The sequence below is a fragment of the Salmo salar genome, chromosome 15 (assembly GCF_965601325.2).
Source record: "Salmo salar chromosome 15, fSalSal1, whole genome shotgun sequence".
In the NCBI taxonomy this organism is placed as follows: domain Eukaryota; kingdom Metazoa; phylum Chordata; class Actinopteri; order Salmoniformes; family Salmonidae; genus Salmo; species Salmo salar.
This window is the reverse complement of record NC_138305.1, coordinates 22,918,835-22,935,854: the sequence shown is the minus strand read 5'-3', so window position 1 is coordinate 22,935,854 and position 17,020 is coordinate 22,918,835. Positions and strand designations below refer to the sequence as shown.

Below are 17,020 nucleotides of genomic sequence, written 5' to 3'. Positions count from 1 at the left end.
GCTGTCATGTGCCTTTTACTGAGGAGTGGCTTCTGTCTGGCCACTCTGCCATAAAGGTCTGATTGGTGGAGTGCTGCAGAAATGGTTGTCCTTCTGGAAGGTTCTCCCATCTCCACAGAGGAACTCTGGAGCTCTGTCAGTGACCATCGGGTTCTTGGTCACCTCCCTGACCAAGGCCCTTCTCCCCTGATTGTTCCGTTTGGCCGGGCGGCCAGCTCTAGGAAGAGTCTTGGTGGTTCCAAAACTTCATCCATTTAAGAATGATGGATGCCACTGTGTTCTTGGCGACCTTCAATACTCTGGAAATGTTTTAGTACCCTTCCCCAGATCTGTGCCTCGACACAATCCAGCTCTACGGACAATTCCTTCAACCTCATGGCTTGGTTTTTGCTCTGACATGCACTGTCAACTGGGGGACCTTATATAGACAGGTGGGTGCCTCTCCAAATCATGTCCAATCAATTCAATTTACCACAGGTGGACTCCAATCACATTGTAGAAACATCTCAAAGATGATCAATGGAAACAGGATGCACCTGAGCTCAATTTTTGAGTACCATAGCAAAGGGTCTGAATACTTATGTAAATAAGGTATTTGTTTTTTATTTTGAATAAATTTGCAAACATTTCTAAAAAAAAAAATGTCATTATGGTGTACTTTGTATAGATTGCCGAGGAAATAGTTTTATTGAATCCATTTTAGAATAAGGCTGTAACGTAACACAATGTGAGAAAAGTCTGAATACTTTCCCAAGGCATTATGTGCAGATTCAAAACAAATTGGTGATCAAGAATATGGAGTTTACTTTTCTCACCAGCAATGGAGAATCAAGCAACAATTACTAGCATATGCCTACTGGTCTTTTGGTATGTCAAAATTGCTTGATATTGACAAATTTGCTTATGAAGCTTGCATTTTGAAATCGTTGTTAAAATTAGTTATTACATTATCAACATGTGTTTTAGACATTTAAAAATGAGAAGGGCTGTCCTGTAGCCTCAATAAATAAACAACGATCTGTAGTTGAACATAACCGGGCTGTAACACAACCGTCCGTGATCTGGAGTCCCATAGGACGGCGCACAATTGACCCAGCGTCGTCCGGGTTAGGGGAGGGTTTGGCCGGGGTAGGCAGTCATTGTAAAATTAGAATCTGATCTTAACCTGTCTGGGCGACAGCCAGTGGAATCGCGTGGCGCGAAATACAAATACCTCAAAAATGCTATAACTTCAATTTCTCAAACATATGACTATTTTACACCATTTTAAAGACAAGACTCTCGTTAATCTAACCACATTGTCCGATTTCAAAAAGGCTTTACAGCGAAAGCAAAACATTAGATTATGTCAGGAGAGTACCCTGCCAAAAATAATCACACAGCCATTTTCAAAGCAAGCATATATGTCACAAAAACCAAAACCACAGCTAAATGCAGCACTAACCTTTGATGATCTTCATCAGATGACACTCCTAGGACATTAGGTTAAACAATACATGCATGTTTTGTTCAATCAAGTTCATATTTATATCAAAAACCAGCTTTTTACATTAGCATGTGATGTTCAGAACTAGCATACCCACCGCAAACTTCTGGAGAATTTACAAAATTACTCATGATTAACGTTCACAAAATACATAATTATTTTAAGAATTATAGATACAGAACTCCTTTATGCAATCGCGGTGTCAGATTTTAAAATAGCTTTTCGGTGAAAGCACATTTTGCAATATTCTGAGTACATAGCCTGGCCATCACGGCTAGCTATTTTGACACCCACCAAGTTTGGCCCTCACCAAACTCAGAATTACTATTAGAAAAATTGGATTACCTTTGCTGTTCTTTGTCAGAATGCACTCCCAGGACTTCTACTTCAACAACAAATGTTGTTTTGGTTCCAAATAATCCATAGTTATATCCAAATACCTCCGTTTTGTTCGTGCGTTCAGGTCACAATCCGAAGGGTGGCGCGCGAGCACATTTCGTGACAAAGAATTTCAAAATATTCCATAACCGTACTTCGAAGCATGTCAAACGCTGTTTAAAATAAATGTTTATGCGATGATTTTTCTCGTAAAATAGCGATAATATTCCAACCGGGCGACGTTGTATTCATTCAAAGACTGAAAGAAAAAAATTTAGAATTCTCATGAACACGCATCTCCAGTGTCACTGTTCCATGGCTGACCACTCACAAATTCTCCTGCTGTTCTTCACCCAGAGACAGCAGACACCCCATTACACTTTCTGGCGCCTTCTGAGAGCCAATGGAAGCCTTAGAAAATGTCACATTACAGCAGAGATGCTGTATTTTTCGATAGAGATGCTCCAGAAGGACAACAAATTGTCAGACAGGGCACTTTCTGTATGGAATCGTCTCAGGTTTTGGCCTGCCATATGAGTTCTGTTATACTCACAGACACCATTCAAACAGTTTTAGAAACTTTTGTGTTTTCTATCCAAATCTACTAATTATATGCATATTCTCGTTTCTGGGCAAGAGTAGTAACCAGTTTAAATCGCGTACGTTTTTTATCCGGCCGTGCAAATACTGCCCCCTAGCCCCAACAGGTTAACAGATTTGCCTAGTTAAATAAAGGTTAAATAAAATAACTTGAGACTTGACTTGCTCTTAGAATACACGACTTGGACTCGACTCGAGACTCAACCTGTTCTACTTGGGACTCGACTCGAGACATGGACCATGTGACTTGAGACTTGCTTGTGACTCGAATAACAGTGACTTCTGTGTCTATGCCAGCCCATATATTTTTCCCAGCCTCATCTGTAGTGTAGTCACGGTGTAGTCACGGGGGGTAGTCACGGTGTAGTCACTAAACCCATGAGCACAAACCCCTTCCTAAGGGAATGTTCTTACAGGTGCTGGTGAAACTACTGGGTTGTTAAATGGAGTGTTATTGGTAGTGACAGCTGAGCAGAAAGCCCGTGGGACTTTGTAGCTTCATCTACATTTTAGAGGGCCAATAATTCTAATCTATCACAGAGGTTGTATCCCTAATAGCATTCTGGTTGTATTCCACTGTGTTGGAGAGAGGTTTCCATTTCAGATGCCGCCAGTGTAGGAGAGAGGTTGCCATTTCAGATGCAGCCAGTGTAGGAGAGAGGTTGCCATTTCAGACGCAGCCAGTGTAGGAGAGAGGTTGCCATTTCAGACGCAGCCAGTGTAGGAGAGAGGTTGCCATTTCAGACACAGCCAGTGTAGGAGAGAGGTTACCATTTCAGACGCAGCCAGTGTAGGAGAGGTTGCCTGTGGATACTGAGCGTGTATCCAGCACAGCACCCTAGTCTGCTTCTTCCTCTACACCATCATTACATTACGTAGAAATTAAAAGTACCTTGCTGCTTTTCACTACGATTCTGTTCCAAATGACTACCTATTCCCTTTAAAGTGCACTACTTTTGACCAGGGCCTATAGGGTAGGACCCATAGGGCTCTGGTTAAAAGTAGATAACAGGGTGCCATTTGGGACACAGACTATATTCTGTCTTTGAAAACAGATCTGAATTAAAACACCAGTTTGTTCTTGGGGTCCGACAGGCCTTTAGTTGAAAAATGTTGTTTAAAGCCTGAGATCTTCTGATGATGAAGTCCCTGAGTTCAACAGGAATGAGTGAGTGTGAGATGCTTTTAAGGAGCTAAATCAACTCAGCCTGGCTAGACAGTAGAAACAAGACGTCTGCTGCCTGGCTGTGTTTTACATGGAAACTATCCACATATCTACCGGACTGACTGGCTTTGAAATAAACCTGTGATTCATTCTCAAACTGCACATAAGTTATACCAAGTTTTCCAAAGAGCTTCAGATGAGGGAACCACTTGTATCCATGTTTTCTGGCTTAACTTTGGCCTGGGGGAACCCTTTTGTGTCCATGTTTTCCTCTCAACCCATTACTCCTATTATAAAGACTGAATAAAATGTTTAGAATTGAACTTTTTTAAGTAACCAACTATTTAAAGATATTGTAGCAGGCACTACATTGTTCACATACTCTTTCTTTATCTTGGGACTGAAATCTGGGTCCAGCGACTGTCAAACCAAACCTTTTGAGTAGGTGTTAGTTGTTACATTACCCTCTGCCTTTTGGGAGAGCTTGTCCACACACTTCTCTATACCAAGTCCCTCATGGACACACCTCTCCAATGGCCTGACGGGGCGACATCCCACTTCAGACACCAATGTAGCGAATTTAGGGGTAGCCCCGACCGGGACTCAAACCCAGGTCCAGCGATTGTCAAGCCAACGCCTTAACCGTTACGCCAAGAGGTCTGAACTGTTTTGGCTAGGTTGCAAGGTGTTGGGTTCAAGGAAGAGTTTATTTTTTATTTTTTTTCAACAAAATAATTGAAGCTGGTGTTGGTGTTTCCTTTATTTTGGCAGTTACCTGTAGCAGCAGGCTACACGGAGAATGGAACAGCTGGATGTGGGGAAACATCTCGAGTCGCACAAAACAGAATATAACAGTTCGGAATGTCAATGTCATTATGTGTACAACATCTAAAAACCTGTATCACTATACTGAGATCTTTGCCATTTCTAAACGGACGTATTTGGGTGTTTTTAAACAAAAATCTTTGTTAATGTTTTTTTTCAGGGCCCCCGTAGTACACAAGTGATTTGCTGTTTCTAAAAGAAAAATGTGAAATCACATAAAAGGAGTCTGGACCTTTTTCTAACATGCCATTTACAACAAAAATATAGATTTGGTTGTAAAAAAATAATTTCTCCTTAAAGGTTGCTACTATATGATCTGTATCAGAGTAGTTCAAACTATTATTATTATTATTATTAATATAACATGCTCAATCTTTTTCAGACTAGTCCTTTCTTCCCATTGTCTTCAGACCTTGAACTTGTTTTTATTTTCCTCCCAGATAAAGAAAGAGTATGGGAACAACGTGGTACCTGCTTTCCCCCCAAAGAAGATATTCACGCTGACGCCGGCTGAGGTGGAGCAGAGACGAGAACAGCTGGAGAAATACATGCAAGCTGGTGAGATCACATTTTCAGTTCTGGGTCCTGTATTTGAGGTTAGGGTCAATTCCATTGCAATTCACTTAATTCAGAAGATGAATTGAAATTCCAATTCCAGTATTGTTATTTTCTACACGGGTGTTATGAATTTTCATTCAAATCTAATTTAACTCGACTAAATTGAACTAGAAGTGACCTCCATCTTTCCCATGGGGAGGAGGGTATAGTAGAAAAGGCAGTAGCCGACTCATTAAAGGGCAGTGTAGTAGAACAGGCAGTAGCCGACTCATTATAGGGCAGTGTAGTAGAACAGGCAGTAGTCGACTCATTAAAGGGCAGTGTAGTAGAACAGGCAGTAGTCGACTCATTAAAGGGCAGTGTAGTAGAACAGGCAGTAGCCGACTCATTAAAGGGCAGTGTAGTAGAACAGGCAGTAGCCGACTCATTAAAGGGCAGTATAGTAGAACAGGCAGTAGTCGACTCATTAAAGGGCAGTGTAGTAGAACAGGCAGTAGCCGACTCATTAAAGGGCAGTGTAGTAGAACAGGCAGTAGCCGACTCATTAAAGGGCAGTGTAGTAGAACAGGCAGTAGCCGACTCATTAAAGGGCAGTGTAGTAGAACAGGCAGTAGTCGACTCATTAAAGGGCAGTGTAGTAGAACAGGCAGTAGCCGACTCATTAAAGGGCAGTGTAGTAGAACAGGCAGTAGTCGACTCATTAAAGGGCAGTGTAGTAGAACAGGCAGTAGCCGACTCATTAAAGGGCAGTGTAGTAGAACAGGCAGTAGCCGACTCATTAAAGGGCAGTGTAGTAGAACAGGCAGTAGCCGACTCATTAAAGGGCAGTGTAGTAGAACAGGCAGTAGTCGACTCATTAAGGGGCAGTGTAGTAGAACAGGCAGTAGCCGACTCGATAAGGGGCAGTGTAGTAGAACAGGCAGTAGCCGACTCGATAAGGGGCAGTGTAGTAGAACAGGCAGTAGCCGACTCGATAAGGGGCAGTGTAGTAGAACAGGCAGTAGCCGACTCGATAGGGGCAGTGTAGTAGAACAGGCAGTAGCCGACTCGATAAGGGGCAGTGTAGTAGAACAGGCAGTAGCCGACTCGATAAGGGGCAGTGTAGTAGAACAGGCAGTAGCCGACTCGATAAGGGGCAGTGTAGTAGAACAGGCAGTAGCCGACTCGATAAGGGGCAGTGTAGTAGAACAGGCAGTAGCCGACTCATGACCAGAATGACCAATCCATGTAGCAGAATACCTTGTTAGCCTCTGTCTACTTTAGCCTATTGTGGTATTGGTGTGGGCAGTAGCGTACAGGCTCTGACTGGACCGCACACACTAGGTTTGGACGGTATCCATATCGTCCCGGGATTTATGCATAAAAGCCCATTGGGCGTCTATTACCAGAATGCTAACAAAAATAGCACAAGTAATAGCAAATTTCCTTGCAGACTGCTAGCTAAATATGCTAACGAGCGCGAACTCATTGCAAAGACCGGCAATCCAGCTCATAAAGATATACAGTGTGCAAGAAAAAGTATGAACTCTTTGGAATTACCTGGATTTCTGCATAAATTGGTCATAAAATTTGATCTGATGTTCATATAGGTCACAACAATAGACAAACGCAGTCTGCTTAAACTAATATCACACAAACAATTATACGTTTTCATGTCTTTATTGAACACATCGTGTAAACATTCACAGAGCAGGGTGGGAAAAGGATGTGAACCCTTGGATTTAATTACTGGTTGACCATCCTTTGGCAGCAATAACCTCAACCAAACATTTTCTGTAGTTGCGGATCAGACCTGCACAACGGTCAGGAGGAATTTTGGACCATTCCTCTTTACAAAACTGTTTCAGTTCAGCAATATTCTTGGGGTGTCTGGTGTGAACTGCTCTTGAGGTCATGCAACAGCATTTTAAATCGAGTTGAGGTCAGGACTGGGCCACGTTTGAAGGCGTATTTTCTTCTGTTGAAGACATTCTTTTGTTGCTTTACTTCTGTGTTTTGGGTTGTTGTCCTGTTGCATCACCCAACTTCTGTTGAGCTTCAATTGGCGGACAGATAGCCTAACATTCTCCTGTAAAATGTCTTGATAAACTTGGGAATTCATTTTTCCGTCGACGATAACAAGCTGTCCAGGCCCTGAGGCAGCAAAGCAGCCCCAAACCATGATGCTCCCTCCACCATACTTTATAGTTGGGATGTCGTTTTGATGTTGGTGTGCTGAGTCTTTTCTCCACATAGTGTTGTGTGTTCCTTCCAAACAACTCAACTTTAGTTTCATCTGTCCACAGAATATTTTGCCAGTAGCGCTGTGGAACATCCAGATGCTCTTTTGCAAACTTCAGACGTGCAGCAATGTTTTTTTGGACAGCAGTGGCTTCTTACGTGGTGTCCTCCCATGAACACCATTCTTGTTTAGTGTTTTACGTATCGTAGACTCATCAACAGAGATGTTAGCATGTTCCAGAGATTTCTGTAAGTCTTTAGCTGACACTAGGATTCTTCTTAACCTCATTGAGCATTCTGCACTGTGCTCTTGCAGTCATCTTTGCAGGATGGCCACTCCTAGGGAGAGTAGCAACAGTGCTGAACTTTCTCCATTTATAGACAATTTGTCTTACCGTGAACTGATGAACATCAAGGCTTTTAGAGATACTTTTGAAACCCTTTCCAACTTTATACATGTCAACAATTCTTAATCTTAGGTCTTCTGAGATCTCTTTTGTTCGAGGCATGGTTCACATCAGGCAATGCTTCTTGTGAATAGCAAACTCAAATTTTGTGAATTTTTTTATAGTGCAGGGCATTGTTGTGACTAAAATGAAGATCAGATCAAATTTGATGACTAATGTATGCATAAATCCTGGTAATTCCAAAGGGTTTACATACTTTTTCTTGCCACTGTACATCCAGTGCATTCGGAAATTATTCAGACCCTTTGACTCCACAGACTTATTCTAAAATGTATTAAATTGTTTTTGCCCTTATCAATCTACACACAATACCCCATAACGACAATGCAAAAACAGGTTTTTAGACATTTTTGCAAATGTATTTAAAATAAAAACTAAAATATTTCATAAGTCTTCAGTCCCTTTACTCAGTACTTTGTTGAAGCACCTTTTGGCAGTGATTACAGCCTCAAGTCTTTTTGGGTATGAAGCTGGAAGCTTGGCACACCTGTGTTTGGGGAATTTCTCCCATTCTTCTCTGCAGACCCTCTCAAGCTCTGTCAGGTTGGAGGGGGAGCGTTGCTGCACAGCTATTTCCAGGTCTCTCCAGAGATGTTAGATCGGGTTCAAGTCCGGGCTCTGGCTGGGCCACTTAAGGACATTCAGAGACTTATCCTGAAGCCACTCTTGCGTTGTCTTGACTGTGTGCTTAGGGTTGTTGTCCTGTTGGAAGGTGAACCTCCGCCCCAGTCTGAGGTCCTCAACACTCTGTCGCAGGCTTTTATTAAGGATCTCGCTGTACTTTGCTCCGTTCATCTTTCCCTCTATCCTGACTAGTCTCCCAGTTCCTGCTGCTGGAAAAACATCCCCACAGCATGATGCTGCCACCACCATGCTTCACTGTAGGGATGGTGCCAGGTTTCCTCTAGACGTGACACTTGGCATTCAGGCCAAAGATTTCGATCTTGGTTTCATCAGATCAGAGAATCTTGTCTCTCATGCTCTGAGTCCTTTAGGTGCATTTTGGCATTTTGGCTGTCATGTGCCTTTTACTGAGGAGTGGCTTCCGTCTGGCCACTCTACCATAAAGGCCTGCTTGGTGGAGTGCTGCAGATATGGTTGTCGTTCTGGAAGGTTCTTCCATCTCCACAGAGGAACACTTGAGCTCTGTCAGTGACCAAGACCTCCCTGACCAAGACCCTTCTCCCTGATTGCTCAGTTTGGCCGAGCGGCCAGCTGTAGGAAGAGTCTTGGTGGTTCCAAAACTTCATCCATTTAACAGTGAGTGGCCAGAGTGTTCCGGTGGTAGAAAAGTACCCAATTCTCATTCTTGAGTAAAAGTAAAGGTACCTTAATAGAAAATGACTCAAGTGAAAGTCACGCAGTAAAATACTACTTGAGTAAAAGTCTAAAATAATTTGTTTTTAAATATATTTAAGTATCAAATTGTAAAAGTATAAATAATGTATAATTCCTTATATTAAGCAAACCAGGTGGCACCTTTTTTTCTTGTTTTAAAAATGTATGGATAGCCAGGGGCACACTCCAACACTCAGACATCATTTACAGATAGCCAGGGGCACACTCCAACACTCAGACATCATTTACAGATAGCCAGGGGCACACTCCAACACTCAGACATCATTTACAGATAGCCAGGGGCACACTCCAACACTCAGACATCATTTACAGATAGTCAGGGGACACACTCCAACACTCAGACATCATTTACAGATAGTCAGGGGCACACTCCAACACTCAGACATCATTTACAGATAGTCAGGGGACACACTCCAACACTCAGACATCATTTACAGATAGTCAGGGACACACTCCAACACTCAGACATCATTTACAGATAGCCAGGGGCACACTCCAACACTCAGACATCATTTACAGATAGTCAGGGGACACACTCCAACACTCAGACATCATTTACAGATAGCCAGGGGCACACTCCAACACTCAGACATTAATTACAAAGAAAGCATTTGTGTTTAGTGAGTCCTCCAGATCAGAGGCAGTAGGGATGACCAGGGATGTTCTCTGTTTAGTGAGTCCTTCAGATCAGGGCCAGTAGGGATGACTAGGGATGTTCTCTGTTTAGTGAGTCCTCCAGATCAGAGGCAGTAGGGATGACCAGGGATGTTCTCTGTTTAGTGAGTCCTCCAGATCAGAGGCAGTAGGGATGACCAGGGATGTTCTCTGTTTAGTGAGTCCTCCAGATCAGAGGCAGTAGGGATGACCAGGGATGTTCTCTGTTTAGTGAGTCCTCCAGATCAGAGGCAGTAGGGATGACCAGGGATGTTCTCTGTTTAGTGAGTCCTTCAGATCAGGGCCAGTAGGGATGACCAGGGATGTTCTCTGTTTAGTGAGTCCTCCAGATCAGAGGCAGTAGGGATGACTAGAGATGTTCTCTTGATAAGTTTATGAATTTGACCATTTTTCTGTCCTGCTAAGCTTTCAAAATGTAACTAGTACTTTTGGGTGACAGGGAAAACGTATGGAGTAAAAAGTACATTATTTTCTTCAGGAATGTAGTGAAGTAAAAGTAGTTAAAAATATTAATAGTAAATTACAGATACCCCCAAAAACGACTTTAATACTTTAAAGTATTTTTACTTAAGTACTTTACACCACTGCTGTGTTCTTGGGGACCTTCAATGCTGCAGAAATGTTTTAGCACGCTTCCCCAGATCTGGGCCTCAACACAATCCTGTCCCGGATCTCTACAGACGGTTCCTTCTACCTCATGGCTTGGTTTTTGCTCTGACATGTACTGTCAACTGTTGGACCTTGTATAAACAGGTGTGTGCCTTTCCAAATCATGTCCAATAAATTTACCACAGGTGGATTCCAATCAAGTTGTAGAAACATCAAGGATGATCAATGTAAACAGGATGCACCTGAGCTCAATTTCAAGTCTCATAGCAAAGGGTCTGAATACTTATGTAAATAAGGTATTTCAGTTTTTTATTTTTAATACCTTTGCAAAAATGTCAAACTGTTTTCGCTTTGTCATTATAGGGTATTGTGATGACATTATGGGGTATTGTGATGTCATTATGGGGTATTGTGTGTAGATGGATGAGGATAATGTTTTACTTAATCCATTTTAGAAAGCTGTTACGTAACAAAATGTGGAAAAAGAGAAGGGGTCTGAATACTTTCCAAATGACCTGCTTATAGGTATGAGCTAGCGAATGTAATGTTTGGTGATGTTGGACATTTTACAAGAGAATGTGAATCAGAGACATTGTTCAAATGAACTAAGTTTTGACGCATGCTTATCTGACGCATGCTTGTCTGAAGGAAGAACAGTTATTTCTCCCATTGTGCTATTTACAAACAAACATATGACTGGCTCAACTGTTCTGGGGAACTACGGTAAGCTTCATAATGTGACAGGTCAAATGAAGAACGTGATCTGGTTCAACGGTATTGAGGGTATTGGGGGGGGGGAAAAAACCATACCCATGACTATTTCCAAATACCCCGGTATAGAGTATACCGCCTAACACACGCACACACTGAGCACGATAGTAGTCGAGGCTAAGGCCTCTTGGCTGTTGTCCTGACTACCAGAGATCCTTTCTGTTCTCTTCAGATCCATTCATAATGTTATCAGCACTAATAATCTGAAAGTTTGATACATTTGTTTTGGTGAAATAAGCAGCCAGAGATACTGTCCAGGATTGAGCACAGCCAAAGTTTCAGCGCTCCCTCAGTTGGTCCTTGTCGGGAACATTTTATTTTCTTTGTCAGCTAATTCCTCAAGTTACAGGTCCAAGGGGATGGTAGGCTATGTCCGTCCCACACCCACCACCAAGCCTCAGCTTTGGCCAGACACTTCCCCAAGCAGGTCAAAGGTGAACTGAGGCCATGTACACACTGCCACGCACGCACACACAGAGCAACATACAAAGAGAAGAACTGAATTAAATTTATCTGGCAGCGGTGTTGAGCATTTTGTTTTAATCTTCTGAAAGTTACCACAGAACAAACTGAGCCTTGTTGAGGCATATCATTAGTCTGTAAACACACACACACACACACACACACACACACCGAGTCTTCCTGCCTGACCGACCGCTTGCTGGGAGGATGGTACATGATGGTTTTAACATGGTTATGGAAAATCTACCGCCTCAAAACACAATCTGTTCTCCCTCGTCCCCGAACACTGTGTGTGTGTGAGACATGGGCTCAATCCACCACAGGAATTATGTCTGTCTCTGTCTGTGTCTGTGTGTGCCCTTTTTAAGGGCACTTTTAATTGAGTGTACACTCTACTTAGGGGTGAGTATTACAGCACCCGCCCACATACTGCGCTTTCATTGCGCCGTACAATACAATCAACCTAAGCTTTGTAAATGGACGACACGAAAATAAGTCACTGTAGAGATTAACTGGTTAAGTAAATAAGCCGCTGTAGAGATTGCCTGGTTAAGTAAATAAGCCGCTGTAGAGATTCACTGGTTAAGTAAATAAGCCGCTGTAGAGATTGCCTGGTTAAGTAAATAAGCCGCTGTAGAGATTGCCTGGTTAAGTAAATAAGCCGCTGTAGAGATTCACTGGTTAAGTAAATAAGCCGCTGTAGAGATTCACTGGTTAAGTAAATAAGCCGCTGTAGAGATTCACTGGTTAAGTAAATAAGCCGCTGTAGAGATTCACTGGTTAAGTAAATAAGCCGCTGTAGAGATTCACTGGTTAAGTAAATAAGCCGCTGTAGAGATTGCCTGGTTAAGTAAATAAGCCGCTGTAGAGATTGCCTGGTTAAGTAAATACGCCGCTGTAGAGATTGCCTGGTTAAGTAAATACGGCGCTGTAGAGATTGCCTGGTTAAGTAAATAAGCCGCTGTAGAGATTGCCTGGTTAGTCACATCTGGAGATGTCAGGTTGAATTGGCTCCTGCTCTTTGATGATTTACAGATTGTTGAAGCCACGTCAGAAGACCTTCTCGGCTCATTGTAGATATATCCTACTACTACAGACTGATGAGGTCCATGTAGATATATCCTACTACTACAGACTGATGAGGTCCATGTAGCTATATCCTACTACTACAGACTGATGAGGTCCATGTAGATATATCCTACTACTACAGACTGATGAGGTCCATGTAGCTATATCCTACTACTACAGACTGATGAGGTCCATGTAGCTATATCCTACTACTACAGACTGATGAGGTCCATGTAGATATATCCTACTACTACAGACTGATGAGGTCCATGTAGATATATCCTACTACTACAGACTGATGAGGTCCATGTAGATATATCCTACTACTACAGACTGATGAGGTCCATGTAGATATATCCTACTACTACAGACTGATGAGGTCCATGTAGATATATCCTACTACTACAGACTGATGAGTTACAAATGTAAGCGTTGATGTGGCCCTCTAACATCTCTCTCATCTTCTCTCTCTCTCCACCACAGTACGACAGGACCCCATGCTCGGAGCCAGTGAGGTGTTCAACAGCTTTCTAAGGAAAGCCCAGCAGGTTGGTAGTGGAGCTAGTTAGCATGTCTTCCACCCTGGCTGTGTAGCTAGCATGTCTTCCACCCTGGCTGTGTAGCTAGCATGTCTTCCACCCTGGCTGTGTAGCTAGCATGTCTTCCAGCCTGGCTGTGTAGCTAGCATGTCTTCCAGCCTGGCTGTGTAGCTAGCATGTCTTCCAGCCTGGCTGTGTAGCTAGCATGTCTTCCAGCCTGGCTGTGTAGCTAGCATGTCTTCCAGCCTGGCTGTGTAGCTAGCATGTCTTCCAGCCTGGCTGTGTAGCTAGCATGTCTTCCAGCCTGGCTGTGTAGCTAGCATGTCTTCCAGCCTGGCTGTGTAATTGTTGTGTAGCTTAGCATGTCTTCCACCCTAGCTGTGTAATTGTTGTGTAGCTTAGCATGTCTTCCACTCTGTGTTTTGTTCTACATAGGCTTTCTCATCCGTGTGTGTGTGTGTGTGTGTGTGTGTGTGTGTGGTGCGGGTGTGTCAGTTCTGTTCTACGTAGAATGTGTCTCATCAGGAGGTGTGGCGTGTTGTGCATCAGTTGTTCTATATAGGCAGATTCCTCAGCAAGCTGCTGCTGCTCTGTGATTCAGTGTGTTGTGTCTCTGCTCTGCGATTCAGTGTGTTGTCTCTGCTCTGCGATTCAGTGTGTTGTCTCTGCTCTGCGATTCAGTGTGTTGTCTCTGCTCTGCGATTCAGTGTGTTGTGTCTCTGCTCTGCGATTCAGTGTGTTGTGTCTCTGCTCTGTGATTCAGTGTGTTGTGTCTCTGAGCCTGCGGTAATACGTTCAGCCACGGTGGGACTTTGAGGTGGTAGTTTCTGATGCGTCTTGACATTGAGATCCAGCATTTAAAAGAATGCTACTGATTTGGTCCAATGAACTGAAATGTGTGAGACACATCAGAGAGGAAGAGGTGAAGTGAGGATGACTGGGCCCAAAATCTGTCTCGTTTAGCAAGTGGCTTACCAAGCCAGAAGTGTTTGTACAGAGGTAAATGAGAGAGTTGAATTTTAACAAAAAAATTATGACTTATTTGCTCCGTGTAGTTTGCTTGATCTAATAGAACAGGGTTCTATAACATACCTAGTAGTAAACCTGTCATTGTCCAATAGGAGACCCAGCAGTAAACCTGTCATTGTCCTATAGGAGACCTAGTAGTAAACCTGTCATTGTCCAATAGGAGGCCCAACAGTAAACCTGTCATTGTCCAATAGGAGACCCAGTAGTAAACCTGTCATTGTCCAATAGGAGGCCCAACAGTAAACCTGTCATTGTCCAATAGGAGGCCCAACAGTAAACCTGTCATTGTCCAATAGGAGGCCCAACAGTAAACCTGTCATTGTCCAATAGGAGACCCAGTAGTAAACCTGTCATTGTCCAATAGGAGACCCAGTAGTATACCTGTCATTGTCCAATAGGAGACCCAGCAGTAAACCTGTCATTGTCCTATAGGAGACCCAGCAGTAAACCTGTCATTGTCCTATAGGAGACCCAGCAGTAAACCTGTCATTGTCCAATAGGAGACCCAGCAGTAAACCTGTCATTGTCCAATAGGAGACCCAGCAGTAAACCTGTCATTGTCCAATAGGACACCCAGCAGTAAACCTGTCATTGTCCAATAGGAGGCCCAACAGTAAACCTGTCATTGTCCAATAGGAGACCCAGCAGTAACCTGTCATTGTCCAATAGGAGACCCAGCAGTAAACCTGTCATTGTCCAATAGGAGACCCAGTAGTAAACCAGTCATTGTCCAATAGGAGACCCAGTAGTAAACCTGTCATTGTCCAATAGGAGGCCCAACAGTAAACCTGTCATTGTCCAATAGGAGGCCCAACAGTAAACCTGTCATTGTCCAATAGGAGGCCCAACAGTAAACCTGTCATTGTCCAATAGGAGGCCCAACAGTAAACCTGTCATTGTCCAATAGGAGACCCAGTAGTAAACCTGTCATTGTCCAATAGGAGACCCAGTAGTAAACCTGTCATTGTCCAATAGGAGACCCAGTAGTAAACCTGTCATTGTCCAATAGGAGACCCAGCAGTAAACCTGTCATTGTCCAATAGGACACCCAGCAGTAAACCTGTCATTGTCCAATAGGACACCCAGCAGTAAACCTGTCATTGTCCAATAGGAGGCCCAGCAGTAAACCTGTCATTGTCCTATAGGAGACCCAGCAGATTCCAACAGAAGAGGTACCTCTGGAGATCTACCTGTCTAAGAGGCAGAAGGTCACAGTCAACATCCTGACCTCGGACCAGACAGAAGACGTCCTCGAGGTAAGCTGTATGTGTGTTTGCCAGCCAGGACACATGCTGATTTAAAACGCTCTTCATTTTCGGTTCAGTTTTATTATCACCATATTATCGTGGAAATTATGAGTGACAATAATTGATCTATAAATCCACAACACTAATGTTCAGTTGGTGTCCTACAAGGAATATCAGTGTTAGGAAACCTGCAGGGAGAGGGATGAAATGGAACCAGAGAATGTTTGCCAGAACCGGAGAACCAGAGAATGTTTGCCAGAACCAGAGAATGTTTTCCAGCACCAGAGAACCAGAGAATGTTTTCCAGCACCAGAGAACCAGAGAATGTTTTCCAGCACCAGAGAATGTTTGCCAGCACCAGAGAATGTTTTCCAGCACCAGAGAACCAGAGAATGTTTTCCAGCACCAGAGAACCAGAGAATGTTTTCCAGCACCAGAGAACCAGAGAATGTTTGCCAGCACCAGAGAACCAGAGAATGTTTGCCAGCACCAGAGAATGTTTGCCAGCACCAGAGAATGTTTGCCAGAACCAGAGAATGTTTGCCAGCACCAGAGAACCAGAGAATGTTTGCCAGCACCAGAGAATCCATCCATTCTTGACACTAGTTGACCCATAAGTGAATGCAGTACATTCTATCAGATAGAAAGATAGAAGTTGTAACGCCACACAAACAGCTGCTCTTTGTTCCTGTAACTACTACAACTGTAAACTAGTCTGGTGTTCTTCATAAACTGTTACCACCAGAAGGACCATAGACCTCTCTCTCTCTCTCTCTGGGATATTTCAATAGGTTCAAGGCTGTATAACTGTCAGTGAATAAAATATTTGTTTGTTTTATGAGTCAGAGGAAATAGGAGTTGTGGATTCATTCAACCACAGAAAAAGATGACAGAAGATGATCTGTCTGTCTTCTGATTTGCAGGCTGTTGCGTCGAAGCTGGACCTTCCAGATGACCTTGCTGGTTACTTCAGTCTCTTCCTGGTTCGGGAAGGAGTGGACGGGGGCTTAACGTGTAAGCACTGACTTTTAACCTTCGGCCCTTAACCCTTAACCATCCCATAACCATATCGAGGACAGTTGGGAATGAAATATATTGATAATTTCTGAGAGGTTATCATATATGACAGATATTGTTTTGATAGACCGCTCGAGGGACTTGTTTTGACAGACCGCTCGAGGGACTTGTTTTGACAGACACGAGGCCGAACCAATATATCATGACCTTGAATGCTCCTTAGCCAATCAGCCTGAACTATCGGTCCTATAAAATCATCACATGATGTCCTTGAATTGACATCGTTTGTTGACGGTCTCTCTAGTGTCTCCTGTTGTTGACGGTCTCTCTAGTGTCTCCTGTTGTCGACGGTCTCTCTAGTGTCTCCTGTTGTCGACGGTCTCTCTAGTGTCTCCTGTTGTTGACGGTCTCTCTAGTGTCTCCAGTTGTTGACAGTCTCTCTAGTGTCTGCTGTTGTTGACGGTCTCTCTAGTGTCTGCTGTTGTTGACGGTCTCTCTAGTGTCTCCTGTTGTTGACGGTCTCTCTAGTGTCTCCTGTTGTTGAC

At 43.3% G+C, this 17,020-nt stretch overlaps 1 protein-coding gene across 2 annotated transcripts in view; it reads left to right on the top strand.

Moving 5' to 3' along the window:
• The window catches only part of LOC106571015 (sorting nexin-17), a 65,895-nt gene that overhangs the window by 23,574 nt on the left and 25,301 nt on the right, over positions 1-17,020 (top strand). For both annotated transcript variants that reach the window (XM_045695522.2, XM_045695520.2), the window contains 4 exons: positions 4,895-5,012; positions 13,127-13,191; positions 15,357-15,467; positions 16,382-16,472. In XM_045695522.2, the coding sequence (XP_045551478.1) occupies positions 4,895-5,012; positions 13,127-13,191; positions 15,357-15,467; positions 16,382-16,472 (385 nt within the window). The remainder of the gene's footprint in view (positions 1-4,894; positions 5,013-13,126; positions 13,192-15,356; positions 15,468-16,381; positions 16,473-17,020) is intronic.